The 17706-nt window shown below is 46.4% G+C and overlaps 2 protein-coding genes across 2 annotated transcripts in view; one reads left to right on the top strand and one right to left on the bottom strand.

Annotated features, from left to right (window-relative positions):
- Positions 1–8264, top strand: part of LOC124648838 (nuclear pore complex protein NUP62-like) — a 22780-nt gene extending 14516 nt beyond the window's left edge. The window contains exons 2-8 of the mRNA XM_047188537.1: positions 27–166; positions 319–441; positions 993–1070; positions 6108–6211; positions 6384–6471; positions 6539–6637; positions 7661–8264. Of these exons, the coding sequence (XP_047044493.1) occupies positions 27–166; positions 319–441; positions 993–1070; positions 6108–6211; positions 6384–6471; positions 6539–6637; positions 7661–7753 (725 nt within the window). The 3' untranslated portion in view covers positions 7754–8264. The remainder of the gene's footprint in view (positions 1–26; positions 167–318; positions 442–992; positions 1071–6107; positions 6212–6383; positions 6472–6538; positions 6638–7660) is intronic.
- A 1369-nt stretch (positions 8265–9633) lies between these two features.
- Positions 9634–15921, bottom strand: LOC124692765 (auxin transporter-like protein 1). The gene is made up of 7 exons (XM_047226228.1): positions 15426–15921; positions 15041–15284; positions 14734–14919; positions 14169–14281; positions 13733–14014; positions 11630–12095; positions 9634–10247 (listed from the first exon to the last, which is right to left on the bottom strand). Exons 2-7 carry the CDS (start codon positions 15242–15244, stop codon positions 10029–10031), a joined length of 1470 nt encoding a protein of 489 aa, XP_047082184.1. The 5' UTR covers positions 15245–15284; positions 15426–15921; the 3' UTR covers positions 9634–10028.
- Positions 15922–17706: the final 1785 nt, after the last annotated feature.

The following is a 17706-nucleotide window of genomic DNA, read 5'->3' as shown; positions in this document are numbered from 1 at the left end:
ATGCCCCCTTGATTTATTTCTACCAGAATTTGTTAGTGGAGTTGCGCTGCAAGGTTTTAACATTTCTGTGTGTTCTTGCTGCAGATCTACTACTAATGCTATTACTCCAGCAGCATCCCAAGCACCAAAGCTCCCATCAGAAATTGTTGGTAAATGTGTTGAGGAGGTATTGCACTTATCTTTTTCAATTACAGTTTTTTAGTTTACAAGAGTGCTTATATCAAACCTGTATTCTAGGCTGGATTGATCTTCTATTGTGTTCTCTGAACATCTTCATCTGCTATTCAGTAAGTTGGCTCATGCAATTACCTACTGCAGATTATTAGGGACTGGAACAATGGGCTTCAAGACCGTACTGCTAAGTTCCGGAAGCATGCCACTGCCATATCTGAGTGGGACAGGAGAATTCTGCAAAATAGGAATGTTCTTATAAGGCTTGAGGTACGATTTGTCTCCAATTTTAAATGTATGTAACCTCCATTAATATTATATTTTAGCTCCAATTATCGTACGGAATTTACTATGAACTGACAAAGAACAAAGAGAGTATGCACACATTACGTTCTGGTTTTCTAGTTCAATTCATGAAAGCTTTTGCAGTTAGGAAAAATGGCCAGAGCTCTTAAGGCTATATACACACTTGCGTACTTTTAGTTTGTTAACCACTGTGTTTCTTGAAAGAGTGGTTAACACAAATTTAGCACCAGTTATACTCACCGGAGACTGCAAGTCTACAACCTCATTTATTTTGGGACTGACCCAGTAGTAAGTTTTGAAATGAATAGGAATAGAACCTAGTACTTAATGAATTGTAATTAGCTATCTGGAGACCTGATGTGGTAGTTAATGAACTCAACTCTAATTGTCTACCTGGAGACCATGTGATGTGATTCAGATAATTACATACCAGTTTTTTTTTTCATGAATTATGATGTTGACAGTATTTTTTCTGTGTTATAATGTTCAATACTTGATGTCAACCTGCTGTGCAGGCTGATGTTGCCAAAGTTGTTGAAACACAAACAAGCTTGGAGAGGCAACTTGAGTTGATAGAAACTCACCAGAAAGAGGTGGGTGGGAGTGTGAACTTTTTCTTGCCTACTAATATGCCATAGCTTAGTTCTTATTGAATGTTTGTGTTTGTTACTTTGCTGAATGTCATTTTAGTTGCTATCCACATGGCATTGAGTTGTCATTCCATATTTTTAAGCTGCCCTGTCAGGATGAATCCTTCTTTTGATTAGATTGTTTTACCAACGCAATCAATAGTCTAGAATAGTACAGAGTAGACTCTTGTCTGAAAAATTGGTTTCAACCCAGAAACCATCTGCCAGGGTGTATTTTTTCTACAAATTCAGAGATCTTAGTTATTGCTTATAAGTTTACAAGCAAATTATATTGAAGTTTTAGAAAATTGATCAGACCCCAATGTGCTTCTGCCCAAGCGTTTTATGGCTCTGGGCTCTTTCTAATTTTTTAGATATAAGTATCTTATATCCTTTTATACCTAAGAATTGTGGTTTAGCTATAACAAAGACCACCAAATTGATGGATTGATGTTTCTTTTCGTTGCAAAAACTTCTTGGATCTTTCTCTTTTTGTAAAATCTTGAAGAAGCACATCATGGACAGAGGCTACCTGAGGTCTAGAATCTCATTTTCATGTCAGAATGTTTTGAATTTGCGATAAAAGCTCCTACAACTGTGATCTAGGGACTGGGCAGTTTTTTTTAGCACGAGAGGTTTTCCGAACCCAATATCACAGTAAACAAGGCATGGAGCCTGGCCAGTGATGGTGTAATGTGCCTTGGTTGTGGTTGCTGATCATGGAAACTCTTATCCCAAATTTAGAATCTCGTGAAATTCAACATTTTTTTGGTTGGCACAATCTGGTTGAGAGCCCAACGTTAAAAGTCCTCGTATTGGCCCAATTTGTGTTTATTCTAAGCCTCTGTGATTCGTGGCATAAATAAAATGACTAATGTCAGGCCCACCTTCCTTTCCTGGAAAGCCACATGTAATTTTTTTTTTTTGTGAAAAAGCAACATGTAAATATGACCTCCAGCTTCCGAAATAGAGGCCAAGCTACATATAGCTCTTTATCTGGGCCACTCACGCACCTTATTTTTTTTTTACAAAAACGAGGTGCTGGCTGTTGTATTTGCTATGTATATTTCATATCTTGCTATCTAGGAATTTATTTATTCGCAGGTGATTGCCTGTGCCAGATGAAGGCACTGACACAACATAGGACAGCCATGTGCAATCTTCACTGGACCTGACACTTGATATCTCTTTTCTCCAAATTCAAATTCAATAACCTGGTTAGGATTAACATTGTTTTTTCATGTAATCCAAACAGAATATTTGAACAGCATTTTAGGGCATAGAGCCAAAGAAGTGCAAATTCATCAGCACAAGCACAATCAGAACCTTTCGCAGAAAGAATGGAATCTTCAGCATATATTAACCAAATTTGTGCACTCTATTTACCAACCAATTTGTTCAGCCTATGTGCAAGCTGATTAAAAGCAAATATATACAGTAATTGCAGATCTGTTTTTAGCACGCCAAATTCATCCTCAAAGCACAATCTGTCCCTTCTCTCTTACATAGATTTTTGTTCCAAGAATCATCCCAAAAGTTTACTTTGTTCATGTAAAATTACAAGCAGCACACTGGGAAGAAAAACTAGATAAATACGTACAAATTAAATCAGAATCCCGATCAAACCCAATCAATATAAAAACATCTGCTCAGATTCAAAAGTAGCGAAATTGTGAATGGATAAATCGCCGGCAAAGCCGTGCTTCAAATCTATCTTGTCACCAGTTCACCGACCTTCCTCTCCTATCTGGAAGCACCTTACCTACCTCCCCAGTGCCACTCTGCCTCCATCAATCGCATCTTCACTAGGCTTGACCTGCGATTCACCTCGCCAACCACCTTGTCGCAAGCAGTGTCTAACTTCACCGACTTCCCCATGCATTCTCAGAGGTTAGATCTGACCAGCATCTGTGTGGTTGGCACCATGGCTGCCCGGTCTGAACTTCTGTTGCTGCCGGAGTCCCTCCTGTCGTAGAGTGGGTCGAGAGATCGGGAGAGAGAGGTGCGTGGCCGTGAAAAGGTTAACAAGAGAACGGTGTGCGAGTGTGACTGAAAAAGCGTGTGGCTCCAGTGCAGCAGGCTAATTGATTGCCACAGATCATGGGCCAGGTCAAAGCTTCATGGGCAACCGCATTGTGATACAGCTCTGTATTAATAGTATTGTTTCCCATTTTGCTTCCACAAAATAGATTTCAGCAATCCCCGAGAGCAAATGCATGGCCAACATAGCGATTGTCCTGTCCCTTGGGTTCTATTTGTCCACATCGCTCCAGCTTCAGGCTATTATACTGAAGGAGTCTAAGACCCCCCCCCTCTTTTAGTTTGGCTCAGTTCTCTATGTTAATCCTTTGTACACCTGATAACTTACCTTTGGTTTTTCTAACCTGGCCCTCTGTATTTACTTCTTTTGCTCTCTGACATTGTGTTTTGTCTCCTGTATTTAGTCCTTGCACAGAGTTACCCTTTTTTTTATAAAAAAGTTCACTGTTGGGACTCTACAGTTCTTCATTTGAAACCAGTAAAGGTCTGCAATTTTGATAAAGAGCTTGGTTCATTATTCAGTCATATGCAGTTTGTCATTTCAAAGTGGCGTCAATAAAAGATTTCATGTTGCCGAGTCGAGCCGAGCCCGCAGAGCTGAGTCGACATGTCGACCGCTATGTCGACAACTGGGCATTGGGCGTAATACTAATATATAATATATAATATGACAGGAAATATGAAATTATTCCTCATATGGCAGCAAATGAGGAGATTTAGCAATATAAATATGGCAAACTAATACAATAGTAGTTGATGACATAACTCTTAACACACAACCCTAAGCCTGAAATCATATTGTGTAGATGATGGAATGGCGTCTTTGAACTTCAGCTGCATCTGTAGCTCGCTCTATGGCTTTAAACTTCCTTTTATCTAAGTAGCTGCTCATCTCTTTCTTAATTTCTTTGGTTGACTCGGGACACTTCTTCACATTAGTGGAACCTCCAGCAAGGTGCTGTACCAACTTTCCAACTCCACCTTTGACTTTCTGACCGCACAACATACAGCAGAGGAAATCCTTCCTCTCTAAATCTGGCCAGAAAGCATACTGCAAAGCTGGGTTGTCAGAGGGCGCCTCCGTGTAGGATCATATTCCCCAGCAGCTGCAGTATCCATCGGAGTAGGTGACCACTTGCTGCAACAAGAGAGTAATGAGCAGAGCACTGGTGTAGATGTTGGGCACTAGTAGATGCGACAAAGGATAAACAATGAGCAGATTGGTGGAGTCTGGCAGAAGAGTAGAGGAAGAACGGGGCGGAGGATAAGAAGTGGAGGCAGAGCACAAGAGAAGCGGAGGCAGAAGAGAAGGGAACAGGTGGAGCTGTGTAGGCTTACCAGAGACTGTCAAGAGGCAGGAGAGGGGGGGGGGGGGGCGGCACAAGAGAGGAAGAAAGGGAGGGAGGCGGAGCAAAGGAAGAAGGGGGGCTTACCAGCAGTGCTGAAGCTTGGTGGCGGTGTCGGTGTAGGTGTGCAGTTCTCTTTCTCCCGAGTTCCTCTTCTGCAGTGGTCGATGCCCTCATTATCCTGCCCGATTTGCTTTTCCCCTCTGAGGTGAGCGCCAATCTCCCCTAGTTGCCCCCAGATTCCACCATATCTCCCGCCGATTCCACCCTGAGTGAGGGACCCAGTACCACAGGCGACGTCCAGTTGACCATGCGGCGACTTTTTTTTGCCTGGGCGCCCGCCTAACTTGGATTTCTGGCGACCGGATGACGTAGTGTCGAAAAAGCGATGATTAGGCGACGAGTGAAAACCATGGCATCTGTGATAAAATATTTTAATATTGCTGCAGCCCATGGAAAAGGATGCATGTTGTCTTGAAACAGCCTCCCTCTGGTACTAGGGATGCTGTGGGATCCAGCTTTTAAGGGCATGTACAATGCTAGATGCTTATACAGACGCTTAGAGAGGAAAAAACAAAGATCGCGGAAATAGAAATAAGATAAGCGCCTTCTCGTCCAACACAAGGCGCTAATTACAGACGCCAATGCAGAAATTAAGCGCTCATCTCTGCAACGCCGGGCGCCATCGTCTTCTCGTCCGAGCTGAAATCGATTGTCTACAAGAGCTATACATCATAGCGTGAAATCCCCATGGAGGTCGCCGCTGCACGTCTGCAGCTTGCGCAGTGCGCACAAGTGCACAACATGGCGCCGCTAGTGGGTGCCTTGGCCGCTGCGGGGCCGAATGTCGCCGCATCCATTACCGGCTGTTGAGCTGCCGTGTTGAGCCACCTACCCAGCGCCGCTTGCAGCACCTATGCTCCTCAGCTCAGCCGCCGACGAACTTGCCCGAGTATCATAGTTCCGATAGGACGTGTCGTGCAGTGGCGAGAGGACAAGAAGCCAGTCCACCGATGTGGTCCTTCATCGGCGACTTCTTTCGTTGCTGCAGAATAACAAAAATTCCTTGAAGAAATTCTCCTGCTTTTGTTGTTTGTTGCCGAACATCCTGTAGATTTTCTCACATCTTTGCGCCCTGGGTAGCGCCCGACTCCAGCTAAATCCGGGCGCGAGGAAAAATCTGGCTGGAGCGCCCGACGCAAGTTCACGCGTCGACGCAAAGGAAAATCCCGGGGAAGGACGGGAATAGAGCATAACGGCCAGGAATTGCACCCTAGCGCCCCTTGTTAGCGCCTCCATTGTAGATGCCCTAAGTCACTTCAAGATTTCTTGTTCAGTTCTTTTGCTCAAAATTTGACTTGTTGATTTTGAAGATGTGAATAGAAGTGGGAATCCCACTTGACACCCTAAACTGGTACTTGTCTGGACTTGTGAGGCTGGAGCCAAAATGCCATTTTCAACAAACTAAAGTGTAAATTCAAGGAAATCAATTATGCAGGATGATCACTACTGACTGTTTAGATTTTTCTGTTTTGCGGTTTAGCCAAACAATGTTAATTGCCAGAGAGGAATTGTTCAGCGTTGTACTTACAACCTAGTCATTTTATAACTGCAGGTGGACAAGGCTCTACAGAGCATGGAGGAGGAAGCTGAACGGATATTCCAGGATGAGCGTGTCTTACTTCGTGAAGATGAGGCTGCCTCTGCAAGAGATACAATGTTAGTGAAATGTATTTTTTTTTTGCTGTTTTAGCTACTTATTTTAGTCTTGGTTTAGTCTAACTCTTCAATCTGTAGTAACTGTAGTATAAGAAAATATCACAACTTATTTGGAAAACAAAAACATGCTTTGCTTGAAATCTTCTCTAACTGAATTATTTGCGATGCAAAGGTATGAGCAAGGTGAAGTCGTAGAGAATGAATTGCAACATATGACAGAACAAGTAAAATCCATCATTCAGACCATGAATGCTACTCAGGTAAAAGTTACAGGTTTTAGCATTTGTCTCGTTGTGAGCTTTCCTTGAGGCTCATTGTCCAATGCAGGGTGGTGAGCTAGAGGCAGCGGATAGCATGGCGCCATTCGATGTTGCTGTTCGGATACTGGATAATCAACTGCGCTCTCTAATGTGGATTGATGAGAAGGTCAGGGAACTGTTTTTGTGACTGATTTATTATATTTAGTTTTTCGAAATAGTCCAGATTACCCACTGAACTTTGATGCTTGGCCTGTCAAACTGCTTGAACTTTACAACCAAATACCTTCCCTCTCCCAAGCATTCAAAGCCGAAACCTGAAAGTTCAACCCATCTAGGCCGTTTTAAGGATGGTTTTGTCAAAAATATGGATTTAGGAAGTCCATCTAATGCCCTGAACTTCGATCAATAGCCGTCTAACTCCCCCACCAATAAAATCAGGTATTGAATTCCCACAAACTTTAGAATCCATTTCATTTAACCCAGTGGAACAAGCTTGTCTCAGGGGGTCAAAATTACACTATCTGGTTTAGAAAGTTCAGGATAGTTATCTGCTCTTCATCTTAAGTAGTTTGTCCACCGTTTCCACATCCTCAAAAGGTTTGCGAATGGTAGTTGCATTTGGGATGAGCTGTCGGTTTTGTGTGCCACGTTTCCTTTTTTGTTTTGTTTTGTCAGTATACCTTGCTTTGTGCTGAGCTAATCTTTGTGTTCATTAATATACTATATAAATATCTTCTGCATCCCTATTGTTCTATCTTTTGAGGATATAGGCGCTAGCGCGCAACCAGTAGTGTTCATGTGGTGCAGAATAGTATCTCCAGTTTTGTGTGCTATGATATAATAGTATCCTGCTGTTGAGCTGAATTTAGGAACTTGATTCCTTTTGTGGGCACACTTTCTGATAGAATCGTGTGTTTGAATAAAAACCTGGAAGCTTTTATCCCTGTACTTTTAAGTCCTGTTCTGCTGAATCCTGCTTTTTTCACCAATATCATATTTTCTGGTTTGGGCCTTTGAATGGCATCAGGGGAACTCGATCCCAATCATTTATGTTTCTTCCTTTACATGATGTTCGGTATTAGGCGTATCTATGCCATGTTCTTGTAACAGTGATTATTTGGTGCAATTAGTTGGTCTGATGTGCTGATGCAAAATCATTATTGCTCTCCTTTTCCCCGATATTTCACAGGCGAATGAGTTCTCAAACAGGATACAGAGACTGCCCAACAATAGTACTGTGGCTGAGCGCGACTCAGGAATTCCAAGGTTTTGGTTAAGCTGATTTGATCCTGGATGGACATTGCTTGGTGTTCTGCTCAAGGGTGCTAGAACATGCTGTTTCAGAGTGAAGGTTTCACCGTTCTCCCCTTTATTCAGGTTCTCATGTGACATGTTGCTCTAACATGCTGTACTGTTGTTGGTGATGTTCTTTGGAATTCAAACTGCTTGTCAGATAAACTACTCTACTCTGCTTCGTTAACTGATGAAAAAACTATTCATAACTAGCTTTTGCGTGATTCTGTCCTCTTCAGACGAGGAAACATATGTATGCGCCAATTTTTTTTTTGTTTATGATTAATTCTGAGTGTTTCCAGGCCAGTTTAGTTGAAATATGTAGTCAACTATGATGAGTCAGGTGGTTTTACTAACTGCTGTATTGACTGCTGGGCTGTGCATACTACATAGGCATATGTAGGCAACTATAGGGCATAGGCCCATCAGAAATCTTCTGAGCTATCTCTTGCGATCTGCTCTGATACTTTGTCCAAAAGCATATGAACTTTTGGGAAAGACGCATTGTTGCTATCTCCCAGCCGCTTTCCCTGCGCTATGAGCAAAAGATGTGGATGTGTTTTAGCAGGCTCCCCATGACATAAATTTGGTTGGCTAGTCCCATGTTATGCTTGCCTAGTGTGTTTTTTGATGTTGTTTCTGGAATCTAGATTGCACCTATAAAGAAAGCTATCGTCTCCCTTTACCACAAACGAATTCTTGGTAAAAATAGTCAGACAGCACAAGCGATTGGGAAATTGACAGGCATACTGGCATTTGACATGCATGTTAGCATCACCTACATTTTCTCTGCAAACAGCACTACACACTGTTGTAGACAAATTTAGTTCTAGCCTGGGATTCCATTCAACGGCAAGTTGCAGTTGCATGTGAAAGACCGGTCTAATAGAGTGAAGCAAGTATTGATTGTAGCGTAGCATATGATTAAAACCCTGGGCAACTTGGTGTTAGATTAAGACGTGTGCGCTGTGGCCTGTGAAGTCGAAAGCACATGCTGAACCCCCGCTGGTACCTCTTATCCCTCTCTCAAGGACTGTCGGAAGATACCAGCAAAAGGAAATCTGGAGAGGGGTACCAGTCAAGATAGCACATGCCACCTCCACCTCCACCTCCATGCATGTGAAGCTTGATGCCCGAGGCGGGAGGGAGGATTAGAGAATCCATCTCGATCATCTCCCGTTTGGAATGCAAGAGGAGGAGGATGCTCACATGGGCCAATTAAAGCACAATCTTGTCATCTCTGTAATCAAAGTCCGTATTGATGCTGTGATGCAGAAGCCAATAACGATAATAACGTACGAACAGTAGTGGAGTGGAGTCCAATCCTTGAAAGTGAAGCTCACCCACCGGCGTGTAGTACGAGTATGGTATGATAAGACGGGCCGCTAATCAGGGTCGTCGTCGCCGTCGTCCGTGTGACGCGGTGTCACTATGCAAATCGCAAAGCCAGCGGTCTCTCAGCCCCATCTTTAGAAATCTCGAGCGTTTCAGCCTCACAAGCGACTTCACTTGTGCGCGCCATCATGTCCCGCGCCGACCCACGCACTACGCCATTCATTCATTACCGAGCACACAATCTTTCCCCCGTATCTTTACGCCCCTTTCAAAATTTCTCCTAGAAGATCTTGATCGATCGCCTGGCCTAAAGGCAGCAAGCACGGGCCAAAAGGCAGGCCGCCAACAGCGAGGAGTCGCCACATTTACACCGAGAACATCCAAAGCGGAGGCCATAAACAAAGGCCTCCGTGCTCTGCCTTTAGCTAGCAGGAGGAATCAACAGTCCATTACAATTACTCACTCACTAGCGCTACACAACATAACATGGATCAAGCTCCAGCGGAGAATGAAGGAGAAAACGACCAAGAGAGGGAGAGAACCCTACAGGATATATGTTAATATCATCGTCATATGAAATGTCACATGAGCTGCAAGTCTTATAAGCCATGATCGACGACCATCACATATACTCATATCGGAGGAGCAAGCCAAACACAAACATTACCAACGGATCGATCGGGGATGGGGAAAGCAACTGGCTGACGGGCCGGGGCGAGGTCCTAGGGACCGACCCCATGAAGCGCCCTGTTCTACTATGGTGTGACTCACTGTCACTGACTGACACCCTAGGCTTGTATATTACAAGGCGACCAAAACCTAGCGACATTACTGGTGGTGTTGTTCTTGCGCCGTGCTGCCGGGAGAGGGGATGATCGAGCTCCTTTGCTTCGTCCCCTCCGGTGGCATGCATGCACGCGACGATCGACCTAGTGCTGCGACGGCGCCGCGGCGATGACGGGCGGCTTGGGGCACTGGTAGCACTTGGCGAAGAGGCCGAATGTGTCGATCTGCCGCACGAAGTTGACCATGCTGGCCCAGCCGCCGAGCCCGAATCCGACCACCAGCACCCACACCACGATGAAGGCGTTGATCATGAACATCGCCGTCCAGCTCGGCAGGAAGAACGGTGGCTTCTCCGCCGCGTTCTGTTCGTTGCATTCAGAAAAAGGAAGCTCGTCAGAAAGATAGGAAAAAACCAATATGCACAGCAGGATGGTGATGTTATGCAGACCGTCGCACGAAATAAATGGGGTGCGCGCATGTTAGATTCGCCGTACAACAAGCACATCCGATTTATTTCCTTTTTGCAAAGCTGGAAGAAGATGAAGAAAAACGAGGAATCGAGAGAGAGGGAAAGAGACCCGGCAGCAACCCGCAACACAAAAATCTCTATGGACGTCTCCGTCTCCAGCGACGGCGCCCTTCGCCTCATGCTGTCACCGTACCCGGGTGAATAGCCCCAGCCAGGCAGAGTCCAGACGCGCCGGGCCAACGCCGCGACGGCGACCGGCGGCGGCTCGTGACAGTATCAGTATGTCACGAAGCATCAGCAACTGTTAGACGACTATGAGGAGGAGATCCATGTCAACGGTTGCTATCCCGGCGACCCATCATCGGCACGACGGACGGTTTGTATCTTCCGCCTGTGCTCCTGTGCTGTGCGGCCGGGGACCAGTTAGCTCGCTGCGACTACTACTATTTCACCAACGGGATGGACCATTTGTAGGATGGTACTAAGCCAGGGAGAAGAAGCCTAGTGCTAATTCTGGATGGACACCAACTCTTAGAAGTGGCACCATCGACGACGGCTTAATTGGCTAGGGCTGGCTGGCCGCTACGGGCGATTTGCCATGCCGTAGCAGCTAGCGACGGGCGAACGAACGGACGGAGGGAGATGCATGGAGTTGCAGCAAGCAAAGCAAATTGGAGAGGGATCGAGGATCCATATCGTTGTCGGGCGGATTAATGTGGTCGTTGGCTGGATCCAATGATTGGGGGATTCGCCCGCCCACCATTGCCCATGGCTCATCTAGGAAGGACCATTGCTGTGGAGTCAACAAACAGTGCATGTAGTAGTACTACTACGTGCACGGATCTCCACTGTCTATTCTATTGCCTCCGCTCCGGTGTGTTCCGTTCCAGTCGGTCGGGTCACTGTTGATGCGTGATGGACCATGGATGTGGTACTGGTGCTAGAGCGAGGGGATGAACTGAGAAGCGGACCATGCATGGAACGGAAGCAGCTGGCAATTACACGGCTCAATAATCCTACTATTGGCAATGATTGGTTAAGCTGGTCGGATAAACAAAGAAAAAGCTGTGGTACTACACCCCTACAGTAATCTGAAAGAAATTAGGAGCACGGCCGCATCAAGCATCAATGCAGATCATCATGCATGCTACCTGCCATTTAGTATGTTGTGATGTAGGCAATTCAAAGAAATAAAAACATGCAATGCAAGCAAAAAATGTAGTGATGATCGATGCAAAATGCAAGAGGACGAGATGGGAGATGAAGAAAGCTTACGGCTCGCGCGGAGGCGGTGCGGTAGGTGAGTATGTGCGCGAGGGAGGGGATGATGTAGACGGTGAAGCTGACGAGGAGTGCGCCGACGGCGGAGTTGATGGGCCCGAAGAAGGGGAAGATGATGGCGAGGAACCAGATGGGGACGACGATGGGGAGCCTGGCCAGGGCGCGCAGGCACAGGCTCTTGGTGTCGTGCATCCCGATCACCTTCTCCCACACGAAGTAGAGCGGGGTGCACGCGAAGCCGAAGGTGATGAACTGGTGGATGAGCATCAGCACCACCGCCGCGTCCCGCCACGCCGTCTTGGGCAGCAGCGCGAACGCGTTGGCGTGGGTCAGCAGCTGGTCGCCGTACGCCCAGTACATGGCCGACGCCGACGGCAGCGTCAGCGTGAACACGTACAGCGTCGCAAGAAGGTAGATGTACTTGAACTTGGCCGGCTTCCACATCGCGTGCATGATCTCACTGCACACCAGTCAAACATTTCATCAGCACAAATGTTCCTTGCACACATTGATACATAATTGCATTGCATTGCGGCTCCACGAAATTAAATGAAATTCTACGATTATATAGTTTTCAGTATCAAGGGAAATATTAACGGACAAAACGGCCTCTGCACATGTGAGCCAATGATGCAGCAATTTTGATGATCATCAGCTGCAAAGATCTCGGCGGCAGGAGGAATCTTGCGAGCTTTCACCAACACATGCTAAGCTCGATCCTCCGGTCAAATAATACAGAGGACCCGACAAATACGGCCAAATAAGTCCGTTGCAAATTATACTAATCGAGCCTGCAAACTCCGCTACAGCTAACTGCAAGATCGCATACAAGATATACTAATAATCATGTCACTCCACTCCAAACCTGCAGTAACTACCGAGCTGGACTTGGAATTTGCCTGCCCAGAACAGCTGGAATTCACCTTCTTTATGGATTCAGAATTCTCAAGGTAGGTCTGACCCTTTCACTCCACTAAGGCACTAAGCGGAAATTTTCTTCTGCTAGCTATATGGCAAGATAAATGGTCTTCTCCCAGCTGTGATAAAACTTTCCTGTGCTAGCTAGGCTGACGGCAAGATAAACAGAATCATCAAGAGATGATATATATGTCACACCATACACGTCCCGATCCTACTAGGATGGAATTGCATATCTTGATGTGAACCCTGCACTAGCTGAATTCAGTGAAACCAGGGCCCATCGTTTTCTTTGACCACAACACCAATTCAGTTTTCCGCCACTAGCACTACAAGTACCTAATACTAAATAGTAATGCCCTAATCGCTGAAGCTGGGAGATACTATAAAAATCCTCAAAATCTCCAGCCCAACGGCGCCCACTAGAGTAGAGCCCTGCAGGGTGTTTGAACACCGCACTGAAAATGCTAGCTCCTCCGTCCGCATGGCCTCAGGCTAATCATGCCTACTAATAAGCTAGCAGCTCCAATCAACAGATTAATCAACGGCACATGAAGCAATGGGAATATAGGGGTCTATTGTAATGCATAGTGGCCAATCTAATATGCATCACAATTCTTTTATCTAAGTAATAACTAGACTGTATCATGTGTGCTAACTTGCTAGCTAGTACTGGTAGAAGGGACCTTTTGGATGCATCACCGCACATGAGAGCACCACCAAGCTTTTAGCAGCATTTTTATGGAGGTAACCAAGGCTGGTTCCCACCACGCACACGCAGCCTATCAAGGTTTTTATACGTTTGGATCTGTGCCCCATGAGGCTAGCTAGATGCAAAGCTACCTACAATCATGTTAAATTAAGATTAAGATTGATTAAGTTAGACTGTTGCTAGTGTGGTGGTGCTGCAAGTACTAGCATGGACCAGATGGAGTGAGGTCGGGATGGGGGACCGTTGGAATGGAAACCAGAACCAGATTTCCAATCCAGACATGTCCTCCCCATCGCCAGGCAAAAGCTGCAGCGGCCTTCCAGGGTGAAAAGCTCACTGCATTTCTATCTTTCTTTCCTCATGGTAATTCTGTTCACTTACTGAACATAAACAACAACTTACTACCATGTTACTGAAGCTTAAGCTGCATTTCGGAAAGGAAAAAAAAGGTAAGTGTAGTTGCTTACACAGTGACTGCGTGCCCTCCGAAGGTGTAGAGGATGTTGGTGGCGCCGGTGAAGTAGAGCACGAGCTTCTTGGGCCCGGTGTGCGCGACGCCCTCGACCTGGCCGTTAACGAGCGCGGCGATGGTGAGGTACCATGCAGTGTAGGTGGTCATGCCGAGCCCCAGGAAGGACCAGATCCGGTAGTTGTGGAAGGATGGGATGAAGACGGTGGTGGCGCAGCAGGCGCCGAAGATGTACGTCCATGTCCGCTTGTCCAGCCGGTCGTTGATGTAGTAGATGTTACTGAGCAACAACAACAGGCAAAGATCATGTGAGCAACCACAGCTCAAGACATACCACAACGGTGTGCAGTGCAGGGGTACGCGCGATCGGTGCGACGAGAGCGATGGGTGGGTGAGTGAGTGAGGAAGAAGATGACATTGACCGACGGACGAACCTGGCGCAGGCGATGAGCTGGATGACGGTGCCGAAGAGCAGGAACGTGCAGTTGAAGGCGAGGCCGGCCGCCTTCCAGTACGGGCCCAGCAGCCCATCAAGCACCTCGAACCACTGGTCAACATCAACACACAGATTTTAATTCCTCAAACATTAATCAGGAGTAGTACCAATACATGATTAGTAACCATAATTACTGGGAGCTAAAAAAGGAAGGGTTAAGGAACTCTGAAATTATTATGAGCCAGCTGCATTCATATGCAGTTCACACTATTCGTTTTGCAAGCAAAGCAACTGCTACTGTTACTAGGAGACCTCGGCATATAGGGAGAGGAGATTGCATATGGAAGGCATGAAGCGGCGACGGCCATTTTCAGCAGAAAGGCGAGCATTTTTGCAGCAAAGGATGGATCGACAGTGACCGAAAGAAAGGCGTGTTCGTTTGATAAAGCAAGATAAGAGGAAACCGAAATCCGTTGGCGAGGAGGCGAGGAAGAAGAAGATGAGGGAGACAGGATAAGAGAGACGAGGACGGCACGGCCTGTAATGGCAGGCGAGCAGGTTACCTGTATGACGTGGTTCTTGAAGCTGACCCCTTCCTTCTCCTTGCGGGAGCGGTACTCGACGTAGAGGACGCTGATGAGGTAGGCGGTCCAGCTGCCGAGGAAGCCGTAGAAGAGCTGCAGGACGATGCCGGAGACCATGCCCAGCTGCGAGAAGGAGTAGGGCAGCGTCAGGAGCACCTGGGCGACCTGCAGCGAACAAGAATCCATGGGTTAACCACCACCAATCATCACCATGTCTCTGATCGATCGAAAGATGCTCTCTTGCTTGTTAGTTCTTGAGTACACTCTGTCTGCTGTAGTAGCGTACCTGGTTGGATGCGCAGCTGAACCATGCGTCCCAGACGGAGCCTCCGTGCCAGAGGAAGCTGGTGACGCTGAACTTGCCGCCGCCGTGCTGCTCCTCGTCGTCGCCGTCGGCGGCGCCGCTGACGCCCATCACCCCGACCTCCTCCTCCTTGCCGTTGCCGGCCGCCACGATGGACTCCTCCCCGCCATGCTCGCGCGGCACCATCCTCCCTCTCTCCCACACTCTGGCTGCGGTGGGCTGTGCTCTGTACGGACGGAAGCAGAAGCAGAAAGACGTTGGATCAAGATCCAGAACAGCACAAACGCTACGACCAATACAGAGAGCAAGGAACCGAGGCAGGAATATATATAAAAACACGAGGGGAAGAAGCCTCTGAAACACCAACCTTTTTCCCGCGGGGAGCTGAAAAAGATTTGGAGATCGCGGGCGGAGTGATGAGCAGTGAATGCAGGGGTGCTGTAACGGGGGATGGGAGGCCACGGAATTTACTGTGCTATTGAATCGAAGCAGGAGTGGGCTTCGCTGTTCGCCGCTGCTGCTGCTCGGAGGAGTAGCTAGTAGCTAGGGGCGTGATGGTGGCCGCGCCGCCCGGGTGGTACAGTCTTCGCAGAGCCGGAAGACACTTGACTCTCTGCCCTGCCGCCGTGTTCTCGGCTCTGCTTCCGCCTCTCTGCTCTGTTCTTCCTTTATGGCGGAGGGAGGGAGTAATGGGGAGGACGGACTAGAGAGAGAGACAGAGAGCGGCGCAACGGATTTGTGGGCACCGTAGCCTCCCTCGTAGGTGAGGTGTGTGTTCAGAAAGAGAGAGAGGAAGAAAGAACTGAGCTCCGGGGGATGATGATCCGGCGAGACCGACGAGCGAGTGTGGAGATGGGGAGGAGGAAGAAGGGAACAAGTTGCGGCTTTATAACGCTCTGCTCAGCTGGCTTGCCGTTTCCAACACCCCACTTTTTCTTTCCCCCTGATTTCTCACTCGCGCGCCGTGTTCTCCTTTTTACATTTTGCTCTGTCTAGTGTTCTTTCTTAATCATTTCCCTTCTGAATTTCTTCTTCTTCTTCCACTTCTCTGTCTCTCGGTAGTACCTTGGTGGGTGAAACCATGGTGCTGCGGTGGTAAATCTCGACGAGGGTCTTTATGGCGGTGACTTGATTGGATTAAAAAATTGGCTTCACTTCAACGGGGAAGAAAGGAGCAACGGTAGGAAGAGGCCGTATTAACTGCCGGCCTTGCAAAAAAGTCTTCGCTCCTGGTATTTTTTGTTCAGAGAGAGTGAGAAAGTGATGAGAGTAGAACATCTGTGTGTACTGAACCACTGTGATGGCTGACGCTAGATTGAATATTGCCATCTTTGGGTAGGTGAGGGGACTGAGTCCGGGCCCCGCCCGCCGGTACCGGATCGCCTGCTGTTGTAGACCAGAGCCTCTGCCTTGGCCACCACAGGCCGTACGCCCGATCGGCTAGAGAATCCAGCAATCAAGTGAAGAAATAATGGGTGATGCGAGAGCAAACTTCAGACACAGAGGCGCCTCCAGGGAGCCTTATACCTTGGAAATCAGAAATAAATTTGATTTTTTCAAAACTTCCTGGAAAAATTCTGAATGCAATCATAGGATAAAACATTGTCTGCATCTAGGTTTTTCTTTAAAAAAGAAAATTCATGTGTGATTTTTTGATTTTTGCACCTTTTTTTTTAAAGAAAATCCTTCTTTGAGTGAGATCGGCCTCCATTTGTCTAAACCGATCCCAATTAATAATTTATCGACTGATCCCAATTAATAATTTTCTGTATGCTTGGCTAATTTCTTTTGGCTGACCTAAAAGAAATACACATTTGAAGTTCTTCTTGATGGATGTATACAATGGACGTTACACATTTGAAGTTGTTCTTGATGGATGTATACAATGGACGTTAAATTTGGATAGTTCAAATTTTAGCATCCTCGTATGAACAAAAACTTGATAGAATATATGCATTCTCAATGCATAAGATCAAATCAAGGTAATAAAAGCTTCATCTCTCCAGAAACAAATCCATACTTAATTTTAGCTCGTAACGGAAGCACCAACGAGTAAGCTCTCATATTTATTTATTTTGCATGTCATCTAAGAGAGAACCAAATGGTACCCCTACTAGGGATACCATAAGTTATAAGAATGCCAATTAATGTTTTATGGCTTCCTATTTGACTTCCTTACAAAAGGGCTAGGTTTCTTTGTATTTTACTCCGAGTGTAATTCAGAAAATGTTTGTTTTTTCAGTTTTTTTATATTTACTATAATTGAAATGTTTACATACATACATTTATCCTCAATCACCGACGGCTTAGTTATTATCTTGCATCTTAGGAGTAATGTAGAGAGTCTTAAGGGCATCTTCAAAGTAAGAGTCAGTCTTTTGATCTTCGATCTCTCCACATCATCTTGAGTCGTCACTGCAATAGTGCAACAAGCCCGACTCTTGCCAAATGAGTCCAATTCTTGAAGAGGATTCAGTTTTATTATGTGTTTCTTGTATTTTGTCCATATAATCAAACACTGTATTTTTAGGGACATATAAATTCTCTTTTTGGTGACAGCTTATATAAATTTTACCTGGAAAGAACCGCTCGGGTCGTCCCCTCCAAGGCGACTCGGGGCGGAACCCTAATCCTCCCCGCCGCCGCCT

The sequence above is a fragment of the Lolium rigidum genome, chromosome 1, assembly GCF_022539505.1.
Source record: "Lolium rigidum isolate FL_2022 chromosome 1, APGP_CSIRO_Lrig_0.1, whole genome shotgun sequence".
Taxonomy (NCBI): Eukaryota; Viridiplantae; Streptophyta; class Magnoliopsida; order Poales; family Poaceae; genus Lolium; species Lolium rigidum.
Note: the sequence above shows the minus strand (reverse complement) of the source record. Positions and strands in the feature narration are given on the sequence as shown.

What these genes read in the sequence shown, in the direction of transcription:
- LOC124692765 (XM_047226228.1), bottom strand. Translation starts at nt 15,244, where the DNA reads ATGGTGCCGCGCGAGCATGGCGGGGAGGAGTCCATCGTGGCGGCCGGC. An exon ending in TCAAGAACCACGTCATACAG is followed by an intron (nt 14,282 to 14,733) that starts GTAACCTGCTCG and finishes GATGTTGACCAG; the next exon opens with TGGTTCGAGGTGCTTGATGG. An exon ending in GCACCGCCTCCGCGCGAGCC is followed by an intron (nt 10,248 to 11,629) that starts GTAAGCTTTCTT and finishes TGCAACGAACAG; the next exon opens with AACGCGGCGGAGAAGCCACC.